Source organism: Tenrec ecaudatus, chromosome 1 (genome assembly GCF_050624435.1).
Source record: "Tenrec ecaudatus isolate mTenEca1 chromosome 1, mTenEca1.hap1, whole genome shotgun sequence".
In the NCBI taxonomy this organism is placed as follows: domain Eukaryota; kingdom Metazoa; phylum Chordata; class Mammalia; order Afrosoricida; family Tenrecidae; genus Tenrec; species Tenrec ecaudatus.
In genome coordinates, this window is record NC_134530.1 from 303,401,128 (window position 1) to 303,419,546 (window position 18,419).

At 44.5% G+C, this 18,419-nt stretch overlaps 1 protein-coding gene across 1 annotated transcript in view; it reads right to left on the bottom strand.

Annotated features, from left to right (window-relative positions):
- The window catches only part of LOC142441024 (phosphatase and actin regulator 1-like), a 155,537-nt gene that overhangs the window by 117,717 nt on the left and 19,401 nt on the right, over positions 1-18,419 (bottom strand). The window contains exon 2 of the mRNA XM_075543131.1: positions 4,759-4,905. Coding sequence (XP_075399246.1) covers positions 4,759-4,905 — 147 coding nt within the window. The remainder of the gene's footprint in view (positions 1-4,758; positions 4,906-18,419) is intronic.

An 18,419-nucleotide genomic window follows, 5' to 3' on the forward strand; every position in this document is an offset into this window, starting at 1 on the left:
TGCCATTTCACCACAAGGTAATAGTAAATACAATGTTTAGATGTTCAAATTTTTAATACAGCTTAGGCCAAGAAGACTATGAAATTTTAATCACTCTACAAAACATTTTTTTATTAAAGCTGTTTTATAAATGCTTTATAAATTGTTGTTTAAATAATGACATGCTAAGCAGCTAAGTTAAACATTTATGAAAAAGAACTTCTCATTTCCTTGTATTATTAGTTAGTTTCCTGTCATTTGTTTACATTATTTATATTATCTGGGTAGTGTCCTCATTATTCCCCCCTAATGCATGCCATACAGCGTATCAAGCTGACTTGCATTAACCAGGGCACAGAAGCAGGACAGATTCTCAGAGAGCCCTTAATCGAGGTTCCTGGTCAGTTAGGTGGACAGCCATTTGGATTGTACCTACTGAACACAGGAAAGGCATTTGAAAGAAAGGGTCATGTGTGCTATATATATAAAGAGAGCGGCATGAAAAGTGGGGGTGGGGGGACACATTGGCATTTTTCAAAGAGAGAATGAAGGCAGCTGATTTCCAAGACCTTTAGATTGATAAAACAACCTTGGCTCCACATAACAATTATTCACACTTTTGTCTAAGATGGTTATCATTGCTAAAACGCCTCTAAATTGTGAACTTGCACCACTTAACTAAGTGATGAAAACGCCTTTCTTCGCAGTTCTTAGTGAGCGCAAGAGATCTCTGGACCCCTAATTCATAAATTGATTGGACTGTCCCGTACATCTTGTAGGTAGCCAAGGTAAGTCGATTCTGGCTGCCATTATCCCCTGGGGCTAAAGTGTAGAGGAGACCTGTGATATCAGGAAACCAAATAGATCTCAGTCTTCCAAAAAGGATGAGCCTGGTAGAGCTACCTTAGCCTTATAACGCCGAGTGCGAAGTTTTTGTAACATCTAATTAAATGTATATATTGATATATATTGATAACTACTAGGAAAGAAAAGAATAAAAACAAGAACAGTTTTTCCTAAAATTAAAAATCAGGCATTATAGGGTTAGATATTAGCTTGACATCTCCCTACAAAAGCCATTATGAAATGTTAACCAAAGGAAGTCTCTTTATGATTCGAAAAGCACTCGATCTTCTCACAGGTGTCCAACATTGGTTTGTGTTTGAAAACATCCGAAATCAACCAGGATAGCTAGCTCTCTTCCCTTTGCCATTCCCTTTAGACATTGTTAGATGTGCCGGAATCTTTTCTTTACCAGAACACTCTCACACACATTAGTCACAGATACTAAAACTTTATGTGTCAGATTATTTTCTGTATGCTGGGAATAGACTACAAGGGCATAGAGAAAAATGCCGACCAGAGGAGCTGTAATTCTTTACTCTTCTAACTAAGTGTGTGGTGCACAGATGAGAATGAATGACTGTGTGAGGCAGGGGGAATCCTTTTAAGCTCAATGTCAGTGACATTTATTACTAAGTGAGAACACAATTAGAAACACTTGCTACTAATCCTGTGAACATACTCTGCAGTTACAAGATGTCCTTTTCACTCTTTTGAATCTTTCAAGAAATTCTCAAGTTCTCTTTCAGTGTTTAAAATGAGGTGTCGCCCATATCTAACTTCATTTTCTTTGACATTTATACTGTCTTCAACAAGTAAGCATCTGTTAATATGCACATAACATGATAAAGCCTGAATACAACAAATATCTAGAAAGGGAGTTTAGAAAAATTTATGACTCAATTCCTGTTCTCTGTTACCTCACATTAGGAGGAAACACAAACTCAACATTTCCTAAAGACCCACAAATGTGTCAATCTTTGGATGAATTGGGGTTATTGGTTAAGACACACATCCTTCACCTAAGCATGGAGTTTGTTCTGAAACAAATTGCGTAGTACTGTATTGTAACAGTGTAGTTGAAGGAATACTTAAATATTTCATTCATATTCACAATGTCACATCTATCTTATGTGGCAACTTTGTAGTCTCCAAAATGACACCATGATGATTGAGTAGAACATATATAAACTTATTTACTCAAAACACTCAATACCAAACTCAATGTCATAGAGTCGATTCTGACTCATAGTGACTCTGGATGACAGAGGAGAATTGCCCCTGTGCCTTTCAGAGGTTGTAAATCTTTTCCAGAGCAGAAGAGTTCCCGGGAAAAGAATAAACAATGACTATGTGGGGTGGGGGTAGGGGTTAGGGATGAGAGAGCAAAGGGGGGCAGGTGACAGCTTCCTTGTTTAATTGTTTACAAATTGTTGTTAAGAGACAAACAAAATTCTCTCCATGACAAAATAATATAATTTATCCGGAGTGTACAGAAGCCAATGTTGAGCAGTGCTGATAACGGGACTAATAGTTTAATTACATCTTGCTGCTCAAGGAGATAAACAAGGCTGTTTGCTTCTAAACTAGGGGTTACAATTACTTTTAAACGCGGGGGAAAGGCACATCTGCGAGGAGATCTTACTTTGTCAGGAAAGCAACCAGAAACCAGCTGGAAAATAAACAAAGCCCCAGGAGTGAGCCACCGGTGGCGCGAAATTAGAGCAAGAGCGCCCAATTTGAGCAGTGGAGCGGTAGGCGTGAGACGTTGTAAACAGGCGGCAAATGTAGGTGGGCAGGGAGAGAAAAGTTTTTTGTGACCAGACCTTGTGCATTTTCCTGAGATTCCACCATGTACAGCAACTGCGCATCTCCTCCCTCCGCAGTCCAGTTTATAACCGCTCTGTGTCCCCAAGTCCTTGGCTTCAGCACCACCGAGGGAGGACAGCTCCTCTACCGCAGTACCATGCCTGCGGAGACCAGCCTTTCCAGCACCCTCCATGCCATTCCTTTTTTTTTCCTTCCCTCTTTGGGTATCTTTCCTACCAGTTTGCAGTTAGGTGTACTTCCAGAAGGGACTGAAGAAAGTCATGCTTACTTATTTCCAGATGAAATGGAATGCACTCTTGCCCATATTTTAATTGGGCCTCTAGAGCAATTTAACCAAACGTGAAAGATTGCAAGTTACTTACTAATAGCTGAATCTTGTACCACCTTTGAAGTGCTTTATTCTACTGCAAAGGACTAACAGAAGGCACCCAACTCCTATTAACTCTTGGTGCCCCTGATGCTTGGTGGTATTATACACACAACTGGAAAATACTCGAGCTCAGTAGCAAAGAGTCAAGGCAATAAGTCCTGAAACCACTGGGTGGGATCTTCATCCTAAAACAAACTCTTCTCAGCCCTTTCTAAGACCTCTCACAATCCTACGGTGAACCTGAGCCTAAAAAGAGAAGCTTCACAGCTCCAACGTGGGCACCACAGAGCACCACAGCATACCACGCAAAATGCCAAGCCTTCCCAAGGAAGTCCCCCTCTCCGAGGTCCCAAAGCAGAGGTAAACATTCAGGAGAGGCAGGGTCTGTAGGATCTAAACTCCCAAATCATCAAGACCAGAAAAACCATACCATTGTGGTGGATTCTGGGACCATTTCCGCAGCCATCAAGATACTGGGTTGCTTAGTCAATGCATCTTTTTCTCTGTGCATAGTTCCCTATTTGTTCCAAACTTCTCCACGGGCCATCAAACACCCATCATTTGAGGTTTTTCCACACACATGCACATTGTCTTTTGATTCTGTTGGATCTCGAAAGAGTTGCTTACGAGGCCACCATTGCCTTGTACACTTATATGGAAAGGAGACCTTCCTTCAAGAAAACACCCCCACTCCCTGTGCACTAGAGTTTCTAGAATATGATGGAAGTCTGAAAAAAAAAAGATGGGAGTACAAGCCACAGTCGAGGCTTAACAGGTCTGGGGAGAAAGTAGCCATGTGAAGTTATTGCTGAGCAACTTCCTCTCCAGGGTAGTGATGGCTTACTTGTACTAGGGCAGGTGTGGGTGGGGGTTGGGGGGGAAGGTTGCTTGTGAGTCAGGAGCAGTCACAGCATACTCTCAGCACCTCCATCAGGTCACTGAGCTTGAGTGGACTCAAGGGGCGTGATTTTGACTTTGAACCCATGTGTTTTTAAATTACCCTTTCGCTTCTTTCACCCCTCTCTTTCCCCTTCCTTCCCTCCCTCCCACCTGCCTGCTTTCGACTCAGTTATAATTTTCTCTTCATTCCACTGGAGTCCTTTGGAGGACCAGCTTCAGGGACAGCACCAAGATCACATGCCATGTGTCTGGCACTCAATGCTATTATTTTGAGGGTGACTTTCCAACTGCTTGGTGCCAGATAAACGTTCTGGTCCCAAGGAGTCAACCCTGCCCCCTCTCTTCACGCCAACACCACAGCAGGACTACCAACCTGTCACGAGCACCAGTGTCTGCATGTCACCAACAAGTTCCACCCTGTAGTAGCCCAGCCGGCAAAGCACCAAAGGCTTCTTGCCGCCAGCCTCTCCAGCGCCAGCCTGGCATAGCCCCATCCTGACCCCTCTGGGGCTTTCCCTGAGGATCATCTTGACCATGGACAACACTCTCTTCTCTCCAGGAAGGGAAAGCCCGCGCGCGTGTGACTCCTGGGCGGATGTGGGGCTCCACGCGCTACCCTCCCCCCACCGCTGCATCTCTCTCTCTTACACACAGTCACACACACCCTTCTGACACCGGCGACACAAAGGGAGCGAGTGGGAGCGCCCTGGCGCCCAGCTGGGTGGGGATAGGGGGGGCGGGAAGGGGAACCCCGGGAGGTCCACGGGGTGAGCCGGTCAGGAGGAGGGGAGTAAGCAGGGTGGGCACAGAAGGGGAGGCGGACAGCATGTCCTTACCTGCTCCCAGGTTGAAGGAGATCCTGGCCTCCGCGAGGTACGGCGTGTCGCTCTTGGAGCGTACTCTTCGGATGGGCCGCCGGTCTATATCATCCTCCGAAGATGCCGCCATTAATGTGGGCGGCAGGAGCAGGGTCGCCCGGCGAGCTGAGAGTGGGAGAAAGAGAGGCAGCCAGAGAGGGCGAGAGGAGGAATGGAACAGGGGGGGAGGGGAGAGGAAGAGGCTCACACACCAGGAAGAGGGGAGGGGAGAGGGAGTTGGGAGAGGAAGGGAAAAGGGACAGGGAGGGAGGGGAAAGAGAGGAAAAAGGGGGGAAAGAAGGAGAGAGAGAAAGAAAGAGCGCAAAGGAGAGAAAAGGGTGAAGGGAGAGAAAGAAAACCCGTTAAGGATTTGTGGACTGGAGCAGAGACGAGGGCTATCTCTGGCTTGCGCCCAGGACTTCCCCAACTCCTCTCCCAGCCCCAGGGCCAGGGGGTCAGAGCTACTGACTGACTCCCCACCGCCCCAGCGGCCTGCTAGCAGCCCTAGTTTTGAGCTCTCTACAAAGATAGGCCAATGCAAAAGATGCCCAGTCAGCACTGAGCCCTCTCCCGCCAAACACACTGACGCTGCTCTTCAAGTGCACACCAAGGGCTCTTCAATCCACAAGGTTATCTAGACTGGGGAAATACCCCAGCTTGGGGTTTCCCTGAAGAGTTATGATACCAGGGGACAATCCAGGGCTAGGCCTTCTTGGAGGGGACCTTGCAGTGGTGCCCGCTGCCCTCTCCTTTCTCAGCCTGGAGAGCAAACCCACATAATGTGATCTGAGACATGCACCCTAGAGGTGGGTGCAGGGTAGAGGAAGAAGTTGTGTGGCTGCAGGAGAGTTGACAACGTGAATGTACACTAGGTATGTGCCCATGACTGAGTACCCCATCTCACAATCATTAACCTCCGGGATGTCTTTATCTCTACATCAATACGAATTCATTAGCCTCCAATGGTCTCTTTATTATGGTTACTATAATACACAAAAAAAGGAAAAAGTCTTTGGATTAAACTCATAGTGTCCATAACCCTGTCTGATCATTTCCTCTTCCCAGGGAAAGGTGAAGCTCAAAGGAACACTACATTTTCTTTGAACACTTGCACTGTGACCCCCAACCCTCCCATCCAATTGGACTGATGACCTAGGAAGGTACCGACCCGGGGAGGGAAGCAGAATGGCCTGATGATTTTATCGATGGGCTGGGCTGCCCTCTCTCTGTTTGCCTTTTCCACAGCTTCAATCACTCGGTCTCCGTGTGGTCTGATGTTGCCACGATCCTAGCTCATAAAAGTCTGCCTGGAGTACACAGAGAAATCTCACCTCGATTCCCCCCATGCTTCAAAGCTGAGCTCAGTCTCAGAGGAGAAATTCTGCCCCTGTTCTGCATCAGGCTCCCCTCTGTACTTCAGTTTCTGATCCTAACTTGCTTCTTGCGCCTGCCCCCCCTGGAATCTTCCCTCTCTCTACTCTGGTCCCTTCTCTTCACACATGCATAGTGACTGCTGATCTTAGGAGAAACATACGTGCCTGCGGCCCTGCTGCCTCCTGCAGCTCTGCCACAGCATTTCCTTCTCTTTCTATTTAATTTTTGGCCCAACAGGCCTCCTTTTCCCCCACTACCAATCACCTCTTTCTATTCCCACCACTGGTTTCTATCCGTCCTACTCAACCAAAGTGATTTTAGTGGTTCAATGGTGAACTTCATAATGGTTACATACAGTTCTTTCTTGCCCCTTTTGATATACTCAGTCATCTGCTTTTCTCGGTTTGGCTCTACTACTAACCTATTGGTTGGAAAAAGGAAATAAACCCAGGGCTCTGGTTCCCTAACGCCTATGGGCAAAATGATCACACAACACAGACCCTGTGGTCCAGTCCTGGGCTGTAACACAGGCTGTCACCATGAGTTGGAATGGACTCAATGAAAGACTCAGTGGCAATGGTTGGGCGATTTTGCTCTCCTACCTGGCCCCCTAGCCTCTTCACTGGCAATTATTACACAACTCTCTGCATGTTAATTTGGTCCTCCCTATTTTAGCAGTCAGGGAACCCCGATGGCATTGTGGGTGAGGTATTTGGCTGCTAACCTTAAGGCTGACAGCTCCGCTGCTATGTGGCAGATAGACGAGTCCTTCCTGCTTATAATCTCAGCAACACTGCTGGAAGAGCCTTATGTTTATTTTTATCTTGCTTTTCAGGGTCCTCCACAACCTGGCTTCCATTTGTCTGTCCAAACGTAGTTCCCTTATTGACCTCTGGTCTTCTTAGTGTTGTCCCAACAAGTCTGCCTCATGTCTGCACCTCATCCTTGCTTAAGTGCCACACTATCGTTTCTTCCCTATAAATGGTACATGATCTTTCTCAGAAGTTTCAGTTAACTGGCCCACTAGTCTATGGCAGGAACCCAATCAAACTCACTGCCATGGAATCAATTCTGATGCATGGCAACCTTATAGGACAAGGTAGAACTGGTCCTGTGGGTTTCTGAGATGGCACCACTTTCTGGTAGTTGAAAGCCTCATCTTTCTCCCTTGGAGTGGCTAATGGTTTGGGGCTGCTGACCTTGTGGTCCACAGCCCAATGCTCAACTCACTCTGCCACAAGAGCGCCATGGCATGAACCTCATACACAGTAAAGGCTTCAATAGATTTAAAAAAAAATAAAGCATGTAAGGAAGAAAAGGAGAGGGGGGAGAAGAATAAAGGACTCAATGAGGGTCCCATACTAATAAGTAATTAAGCAGAGCACCAGTTTGTACATCTTATTTAAAATCCTTTAAGCAGTACATTGAGTTACCAGTAGTAATGGACCTATATATGTACATATATGTGTCTCTGTGTCTATCTATCTATCTATCATCTATCTAGATCGCCATTGTTATCAATTCATTTCTGACTTACAGCAGTAAGGGTCTCAGGCTGTAAATCTTTTTAAAAGCAGGCAGACTCTTCTTTCTCCTTGGAGTGGCTGGTGGGTTTGAACACCTAATCTGGTGGTTAATAGCTTGATGCTTATCTCACAGTGCCACCAGCCCCCCCTCCCATCTCTCTCTCTCACCATCGACTAATTGCATTATAAGTTAACTTTTCTATGACATTGATCTCATTTTCACGTTCCATTTATCTTTTGCAAAAAGGCAAATTAAAAATGGATGTTCCTGTTCCAAGGGACACAGCAGAGTTATTTGGCTCATCACCTGGACCATGAAGGTTAACGCTTTTTGTGATGACTAACTGACCTGTAAACCAATATTAGGCTTATGCCTTAGAGGCTTAGGTTCAGGCTCTCAAACCATGTCTTCCTCTGAAATGCCACAGAGCTACTGGATTATTCAAATTGTTTAGAATCTTTTTCTTCTATTTTACTTCATCAGGCATGTCTCTAGAAAAAAGGATACAGTAATTTGAAGAAATACCTGGCATTAATTTTCCCTATGTCCCTTTGATTTTATATATTAATACTTCTTGATGTACACAAGCACATCCTTGGATTTCTGTTTCTTATTCAGTTTCTTATTCTAATTCTTTCAGAGGATTAGGATATTTAGATCTCCTTAAGTTTACCTTTCTTTATAGGGGTTTAAATGCCATACCATATTATTTCATTCAGACTACTTTATTACTAAAATGATACTCCATAGAGATACACTTGAACAAAGTGTCATAAAAATTCCACATTCATTTTTATGCTCTCGGTTTCTTTCATCGCACTTTCCTTTTTTATAAGAATCAATCTTCCATTTTTTTGCTTCCTAAGCAACTTACTTTGTTCTTCATTGCCCACCCCCATCCTCTTTTATTTTTGCTCCATTTCCCCTCCACGTCCTTGATTAGTTCTTTTTAACCATTCCTTCATAGACTCAACCCCAAGTCAGTTTTCTGTCTCTCATCCTGTCCTAGTGCTCTGGTGGTTGGAATTAAGGGTGGTGTTCTCCTCCAGGTCCACTAATCCATCACAAGGTGACCATGGAAAGTCACTCGATTAGCATGTGCCCCGGTCATCTCAACTATAAAATTCAAGGCATCGCATGATGATAAAGGCCTTACCTAACTTCAAACTCTATAGTTATTTGCATTTACTCTTGTTTCTCTACATCTTTCCATAAAGACTCAGGACATATTTTGTCTCGTCATCTAAGAAAATAATAGTTCCTTTGATTCGTAACCAGTAATATTTAGGAAACTGAGTGGTACCCATCCTCTCAGCTGATTGCATGTGATTGTACATCCTTTGGATCCTATTCATGTCTATTACAGTTTCCTTTATGTACAACACCCATGTGATTGTTTGTGGGGATGCATGTCTGGCTGTGGCTTTATGGATGGAAGGAATGAATTTAACCGGGATCCAAGAAACTTCAAAATTAATATTTTTTCCTTGGCATGCCTCTTCTCAACATGTCTTCTGACTTATAAAGACTATGAGTTATGACTCTTGGGCCCTAATACCTCAATCTCCACACAGGGAAAACCCTTCAAACACCTAAGAGTGAGGCTCCCTCTCTCCAGTCTGATTCAAGGGTGGTGGTAATCCACTTTCAAACAAAGTCTGTCTGAGGGCTTTTTACTTTGCTGGTCAACTGTTAGAAAGAACTCAATGGACGCTGAATCCGTGTTGAGACTCAAGATGTATTTAATTTTCCCACCCTGGACCGTAGCCTTCCACAAACCTAGTTCTCATAATTCAAACTTCAATGTATTCTTTCTTCCGATGATGGCTTTGGTTAAAAATCCCATGAGATCACTTAAGGTGCCGCGCTTTCCTCTGACACCTTCCTGGGGTGGACACGTATTTTAAAACAGGCCCTTGTGCCCCAGAGGCAGTTCTTTTTCATAGCCAGGCACCATCTCTTTCCTTCATTGTATTTTTTCCATTGTACTCAGATCTTCTATTATGTAGATAGCCTATTTAACACATCATTTTGAGTCACTTGGCTAATCCATATATGGAACAAAATAAACCTTGTACCTACTTCACGTCATACTCAAAAATAAATCCCAAATGGACCTATATTTGAAAGGTAAAACTAATGGCTTCCAGAAAACACCCCCCCAAAGGATAAATTTAATGACCACAAGGAAGGCAATGCTTTAAAATCAGATATTAAAAAGCACTAACCATCAAATAATGGATTTCTATATTTATTCCCGTTAAAATTAAAATGTCTGCTCATTAAAATACAACAGATCATCTCTTGTATAATCATTACCATGCATTATATGACATAGTATACATAACCTACCATTCCTCTAGGAAAGCCTGTCAACTTTTAAAAATGCAACATACCCATATATGTGGCATGTAGCATTAAAAATTACCAATAGGGACATGTCTAGTCCCAAGGAGCTCTAGTGGTGTAGTGGGCCAAAGCACTGAGTTGCTAATCACAGGTCAGTGGTTTAAACCCAGCAGCTGCTCCACAGGATACAGGTAAATCTACTACAAAGATGGAAAGTTTCAGAAGCTAAAGGGCAATTCTCCTCTGCCCACAGAGAAAGCACCATGGACTTCTAGCAGACCAAGCAAGTCTGCGTTGAAAGCAGTAACTCCAAAATACTCTGTAGAGGCAAGCATGGTGACACTTCATCTTCCATACTCTGGACCCGTGATCAAGGGAGGCCGGTCACTGGAGAAGGACATCACGCTGGGTAAAGATGAGGGGCGGCAAGAGGGAAGAAGGCCCTCTGTGAGATGGATTGGCCCCGTGGCTGCAACAGTGGTCTCTAGCATTGGAACAGTGGGGAGGCGGGCTCAGGCCTGGGCAGCGTCTCTTGCGTGCATCAGGTCTCTGTGGTTCAGAACTGACTCGATGACACCTGACAACAACACCCCATCTACCCTACAGCCCTCATCTTGCCCCTTCAGAACTTTTGGTATTCCCCAATTTCAAGCAACCTGGAAAAGTAATACGATGTGAGACCCTTGAAGAGGCCCGAGCTGTGTTGTGTGTGTGTTCTGATGTGGTACAAATCAGAGTGCAAACATCTTTGGGGGAAATGTTGCCAAACTAAAAATGATGAGAGCAGAAAGCTTTATTATCCAAAGAAGCAACCACAGGGTTTGAACCACCAACCTTGAGGTTAACAGCCAAATGCTTAACGTACTTTTCCACCAGAGCTCCTTGGGGGGAAAAGTTGTTGTTAGATGCATCCAGTTGGTTCCGGCCCATGTGATGCAACTGACACTGCCCTGTCCGTTGAGCCTTTCGGTTCATCTTGTTGAGTGTCTCACTTGTTGGCTGCCCCTCTATGTTACCACGGAACACTGGTGGAGTAGTGGTTAGGCATCGGGCTGCTTACAGCAGGGTAGCAGTTCAAAACCACCAGCCACTCCTTGAGAGAAATAGGAGTCTTTCTCCTCCTGTAAATGGAAACCCACAAGTGCCAATCGACCCTTTCAGAATCGACTCAGTGGCAGCGAGTTTTGTTGTTTAATCCGCATTACCAAAAATGATAACTTGTTCTAGGGACTGGCCTTGCCTGCTACCATGTTCAAAGTGCATGAAATGAAGTCTCACCAGCCTGGCTTCTAAGAAACATCTGACTGTATTCCAAGACAGGTCCATCGTTCTTCTGGCAGTCCATAGCATTTCCAGTATTCCTCACCAGCACCATAATTAATGCACTGATTCTTCTTCGGTTTTCCTTATTCATTATCCAACTGTCACCTGATTGGAAATACGATGGCTTGGCTCAGGCTCACGTTAGTCCTCAATATGACATCCTTGCTCTTCAACACGTAAAAAAAAAAAAAGACTCACTGCAAACTGTAATTTAATGTCTTGACTACTGCTTCCATGAACATTGATTGTAGACCCCAGCAAGATAAATTCCTAGACAGCTTCCATCTTTTCTCTATGTATCATGTTATCTACTGGCCCAGTTGTGAGGGGCTTTGTTTTCTTCATACTGAGTTGCAATCCATGTTGGAGGCAGCAATCCTTGATCTTCATCAGCGAATGCTTCAAGTCTTCCTCATTTTTAGTAAGCAAGGTTATGCCATCTCCATACCACAGGTGGTTAATAAGATTTCCTCCAATCCTGATTCCACATTCTTCCTCGTAATCCAGCTTCTGAGATTATTTGCTCAACATGCAGATTAAATATGGATGTAGAGATGATAGAACCCTGATGTGCAACTTTCCTGATGTTAAAGCATGCAGTATTCCCTTGGACTGTTCAAATGACTGTTTCTTGGTCCATGTAAATGTTCTTCTACATGAGCACAACAACGTGTTCTGGAAAAAAATATTCTGGGAGAAAAATTAGAGGGATGGAAACTGCCTTCAAGAGTGTACAGACCTACAGCTTTCCTCCAGTTCCTAAATGCTTCTTCCCCCCCAACTACCATGATCCGAATTCTACCTTGCAAGTCTCGATAGAGCAGAGGATGTACACTGCTGCAGATAGGAGCTGGAGGCACAGGGAATCCAGGGCGGATGAGACCTTCAGTACCAGGGGCGTGAGGGGCGATACAAGGAGGGTAAAGGGTGAGTGGGTTGAAAAGAGGGAACTGATTACAAGGATCTTCATGTGACCTCCTCCCTGGGAGACGGACAACAGAAAAGGGGGGGTGAAGGGAGACGTTGGACAGAGCAAGATATGACAAAATAATAGTTTATAAATTATTGAGGGTGCATGGGGGGTGAGCGGGGAGGGAGGGGAAAAAAGAGGAATTGATGCCAAGGGCCTAAATGGAGAGCAAATGTTTTGAAAATGATGAGGGCAAAGAATGTACAGATGTGCTTTATACGATTGATGTATATATGGATTGTGATAAGAGTTGTATGAGGCCCTAATTTTAAAAAAAAAGATACTCATGCAAAAAGAAAAAGTGTTCATAGACCTAGATGGGGATGTCCAGAAACAATAACTTCACATCGTAATATTTGTGCTTAATAAAAATCTATGATTTTGTAAGGAGCTCTGGTAGCATAGCCGGTTAAGTGTGCTAACCAAAAGGTCGGAGGTTCAAACCCACCAACCACCCTAAGAGACAGAGAAGAGGCAGTCTCCTGCTTCTGTAAAGGTCACAGTCTTGGCAATCCAACTGAGCAACTCTACTCTGTCCTATAAGTTGGCTATGAGTCGGAATCAACTTACTGGCAGGGGACGGCAGAGGCTTTGTGACGGTGCTTTTTAGTTTACTCGGCTAGACGTGTGCACCAGAGTCCTAGACATGGAAGGGTTAAGTGCAAGGCTGCTAAACCAAAGGCCCGTTCAAACCCACCGTCAGCTCTGGGGGAGAAAAGACCTGGTGATCTCTTCTGGCAAATATATCAGCCCAGAAAACCCTGTGGGGTAAGTTCTCTGTCCTATAGGGTGGCTATTAATCGGAATATGTGTTGTAATGGTATTATAAGAGCACCCAACAACACATATGTATCTTTATAGATGTACATTCATCGCTATATACCATATAGCCATTGAGTGGGATGCCAACGTATGGAGAGTGGCAGAGGACAGTGCACCACAGGGTTTTCAATGGCTGATGCTTCAGAATTAGGGAGGTCGGCCTTCGGGTCCCCTCAACCCTATGACTTTCACTTAGCAGCCCTTTGTGCCAGTCAAGCCCTCTCTCTGTATGTATGTGTGTGTGTGCGCGTGTGTGTATGCAAGCATATGTACACATATGTACAAACATGTTTGCATGCACAGACATCCTCTCTACACTTCTTTCTAGATAGAGAGATAGTGATAAGAGAGTGATGATAGAGCAACTGGGGTGAAGTTTTATTAAAAGACAAAGCATAGAGATGGTTGGGGTATTATTTTAATTGTGTATCTTTCCTGCATGTTTTAAAATACTCCCAATGAAGTGAACGAATACCAGTGAAAACATCTTCCTTTCGGTTTGGGGGAATTTTCTGGACTTATAGATAATGCCCCACCTTTAGTTCAAATTCTCCTAAAACAAGGCAGGATCACCATCGGTGTCCTCAAAGGCAGTGGACAAATACTAGATTGAGTGGAGGTTGTGGTTCCTGGATTTACACCCGGGTATATATTTTTCTTTGAGAAGAAAAAATTGATCCTAGGAAAGGAAGGCAGGAGAAAGACTAGGCTTTCTACTCCCATTAGCAGTCACAGTCCCCCAAACTCACAAGGCAGTTCTACCTTATCCAACTCAGCATTGACTTGAAGGCAGTGAGTGAGTACAGTAGAGATAGGAAGATTCAGAATCTGAGCCATAAAGTTGATGCCGTTGTCACTCTTTGTACACCTAACATGAGTCTGAGATATAAGAAACTTCACATCTCACAGTATGCCCAACACAATTCCAGTCCCCAATTCCAGGAAGTATATTACCCATCATTCATGTAGAAAATAAGAAATAGAATTATGATAACGAGTGTTGTGAATATCAACGTAACAAGGCGGTAGTTGTAACTTGTGTGTTTTAAATCGACTTGAGAAAAAATATTCTGAAAAGGCTTAGGGACTTTTCGTTATAACTAACTTTAGTAAATGGATCCCGAAATAGCTTCTTCTATGCATATCACTAAGGAAAACAAGAAGCCACCAGAGTAGCCTGTCTCTGCTTCAATGTGCCATTAAGGGAGCTGTCTGCAAATTCCTCAGCTTACCCATTTTAACCAGTTTGTGATACTCAGGTGGCTAGGATATTGCTGGGACACTGGCAGCTATGCCACTAGTGTTTTGGACGGTAGCATGGTCGCCCCTGGTGGGCAGATTTCACCAGAGTTTCCAGAGCAAGACAATGGTCTGAGGTTCTGCTTCTGGAAGTCAACAGTGAAAACCTCATCACATGTCAAACCCAAAGCCAAATTCCCTGCCATGTAATCCATGCCAACTCCTTGTGACCCTACAGGTCAGGGAAGAACTGCCCCCTGGTGAGTTTCAGAGACTCTTTCCCAGAGTAGAAGTCCCATCATTCTGCCTTGGAGTAGCTGGTGCCTTTGAACTGCTGACCATGCAGTTAGAGTTAGCAGCCCGACTCATGAACACGATAGGACTAGGGCTCCTTGTGGATTGGAAGGCCCTCAAAGTACTTGATGGTCAGAAGCATGTGTGAGAGCTCACGATTGATTGCGCATGAAGATGGCACAGTGTTGGCATCTATTGCAGACAGGCTGCCGTGAGTCAGTTTTGGGGGATTCACAAGGGACAAGGGGTGGCTGCCTGATTGTTCTAATGCTGCCCAGGATGTCAGCCTCACGGTGTTCTCATAGGCCCCAATCCAGGTCCTTCCTATTGCACAATTTTAGGGGTGTCCCAGTCACACGATCATCTATGAACTGTGAAATACACAGCCTACACAACTGTGCGCGCAAGTAGGTGACATGGCTCCATCCTGGAAAGTCAGGCTAGCCCTGTTTTCTATAACAATATGGGTCTAATACTGATTTGGTTCTTTTCTTTTTTTAAACTTAACTAGAAAATAATGTCTGCTTTGATCATAATGCTTGTTTTTGTTTTAACTAGCTCTTTATTTTGCATTGGGTGAGGATTTATAGGGCAAGACATCAGCTTTCCGTACCACACCAATAGACATTTAAGGCTGGAATACACATGCACACCTTTTCATAGATGGACACCTTTTAAAAGGATGGATGCAAGACTATTCGATAGAGGAGGGGCTTCCCACCCAGAGGGCCTACATTGTTCACCTGTTCACAATAGAGCCTCATTTAAAAGCCACTTGACAACATGAGCTTTATTAATAAAACCAGGCATCGGGACTATGGTGTCGCTTCCTTTATCCATAAAAAAGTTTACAAGAGCCATGCTGGTGCAATGGGTTAAGCCTTGGTCTGCCAACTTCAAGATCAGTGGCTCAAACCCACTAGCCACTCCATGGGTGGAAGATGAGATCACCTGCTTTTATGTAGGCTTAGAGGCATGGAAACCTATGGAGATCGCTGTGCATTGAATTCAAGTTGGTGGCCGTGAATTCTGTTTTTTTTTTTCAAGTGTTTGGTAGTGAGATTGTCTTCAAGGAGCCCTGTGGTGTCTCGCCGTACACACTGAACCAGGCCTGGTTTGTAGGACCACTAGAAAATGGTAGGCGTGGTCAGTGTCACTTCCAAAGCCAAGTCACAGGCGCTTCTGCCTTGTTCTCTCGCTGGATCTCTGGCACAGGGAGGAGGTGGGCTGCCATGTTGTACGGACAGCCAGCCAGTCTGTGGAGAAGCCCACATGGTGAGGAGCTGAGGCCTCCTGCCAACAGCCTTGTCAATGTGTTATCTTGGAAGAGGATCTTCAAGCTGTCAGTGACTACATCTCCTACCGATATCATGACTTTCACTCCAGATGCTGATCAGAACCACCCAGCAGAACTCTCTCAGATTCCTGACCCATGGAAACCATGAGATAAAAAAATGTTTGTTGGTTTAGGCTGCTTAGGGTTGGAGTAATATATACTCAACAAATGATAAGTAATACATAGGGTTCTCACTAAAACAAAAACTCATATTGGGTCAATGCCAATTCATAGTGATCCTATAGGTAGAACATGGTAGAACTGCCCTGGTGAGTTTCCAAAATGGTAACTATGAGAGTTGAAAGCCATGCTTTCCCCCGGGAGCAGCTGGTGGTTTGGGGACCGCTGGCCTTTGGGATTGCAGCCCAATGCCTACCCTGGACTCTCAGTGGACTCAAAATATTAATCCTGACTGCGTAGACTTTATTTATAACTATTGGAAAACTGATCTCGGTTTTGTAGCTAGCACTGATGTAACAGAAAGACAGGTGGGTGGTGTTAAAGAACTGAATTGAATCTCTCCAAGTTTATGAGGCTGGCAGTCCCATTCGGCTTGGCACTGGCTCTAGGTGAAAGCTTATTCTGCTGGCTCTGGTGGAAAATCCTTGTTTCAGTCTCTCTAGCCCCAGTCTCCTGGATTCCTTGGCAATTTCTACGAGGCATCTATCCCCACCCGGCCCCCACCCCCGTTTGTTCTTGCTTATCTCTGTTTCTGTATTATTCTTGAGAACACTCAGAAATTACTAGGACACACCCTGTATGTCTCCACATGGCTTGATTAACATGCAAAAAAAAATTCCCTATTTCCAAATGGGATTACATCCATATGTGTCTTTTGCAGACGCACACTTCAATCCATAACCCAATTCAATCCATAGCCCAAATCATATCCTAACCATTGATCCAGACCCATGGGGCAAAGAGGAGGCGATCTGCTCCCTTCCAGGCTCACAGCCTGGACAGGAGACCAAGCTGGCAGGTCTGAGTTACAGGTAGAAAAAATGAGAGAGAGAGAAGCCTGGAGCAGAATGCAAACCACTAAGCATATTGTGGGACGTCCTGGTGGGTCCCAGGAAGTGGAGCAACACTCTGAAGGAAACAGGTGCTAAACGTCTCCTAAACTCTATAGACTGGGGCCCTACTCTGACAGTCTTCAAAATAGAGACCAGGCTTGTAGGAATGAGAGAGGGATTCCTGCCTTCCACGGATGCCGAATGCACATCTCTTTCTGTGATCACTCAGTGAAAGGGCCAGAGAGTGGTCCTGGTTTAAGGAAAACAAACCAAATGTAAAACAAAAACTTTGTTAAAGCCAAATGATCTTTCCTCTCACATGATCGATAGCTTAAACTTACAGGTGTGTTGCCCAAGTCAAAGAGTAAAATGTGTAATAAACTGAAGCTCATTTATGGAAAAAAAGAAGAGTCAAGGTCAGGGAAAAACCCTCTATCGGATGCTGTGAGTGGGAATTGACACAGTGGCGGTGGGATTTGGGGGCTTTGGTGCAGCACCAAGCTAGGATTCACAGAGTACCTACATGCTATGGAGATGAAAAGATACGGAATGTTGGCCCAAGGAAAGTCCCAGTAATCAGTTCCCATCTATTAGCATAAATCTATTATTACTAGTCAGCTCCATGGAGGCTGTGGCTGTGAAGTTAAGCCTTGGCGCGATTCCCAACCTTAATGACGGACCTTGGAAGAAAAATCATTGAGCCCTCTGAGCCTTAGTTTCCTCAAATGTAAACCAAAAATAAAACAAAACTCTCCCAGTGGGTCTCGCGAGGATGAAACATTATATAATAAATGCAAAACACCTAACCCAGAGCCTGAGAAATAGTAGGCGGGCAGCGAACGTTCCTTGCTTCCTTTACTCTCTGTTTCATGAGGAGGCACCGTGCAGAGCTGCTGGGGGCTGGCTGCAAAAGCACGCAACGGTTTAAGAAAGGAACAGTGGGCCAGGCTTGCATGTTGAACTGAGTTGGACATGAACGCAGACAGCTTTCCAGGCTTAAACTATTAAATATGCCCGATTGAGATCTATATTTCTCTCCTCCACAAAATTTTGTTTGATCATACGAGAAATAACATGGAGGTTTATTATGTTCTACATGGTTGATTTTGAATATAATAACTGTAGTTAGTGACATAGTTTAATGTCTAAAGGTCCTAATAGTTTAAATTCGTGGTACATATACAGAAAAAAACCAACTCGCTGCCATCGAGAGTCAGTGTTGACTCAGCAGCCTTTTGGGTTTCCAAGACTGTAACTGTGTACGGGAGTCTAAAGCCTAATCTTTCTCCTGAGGAGCTGCTGGTGGTTTTGAACTGGTGATCATGCAGATCACAGCCCAACGTAACCACCAGGCCTTATACAGAGATACAAAAGGGTGACTTATATTTGTACA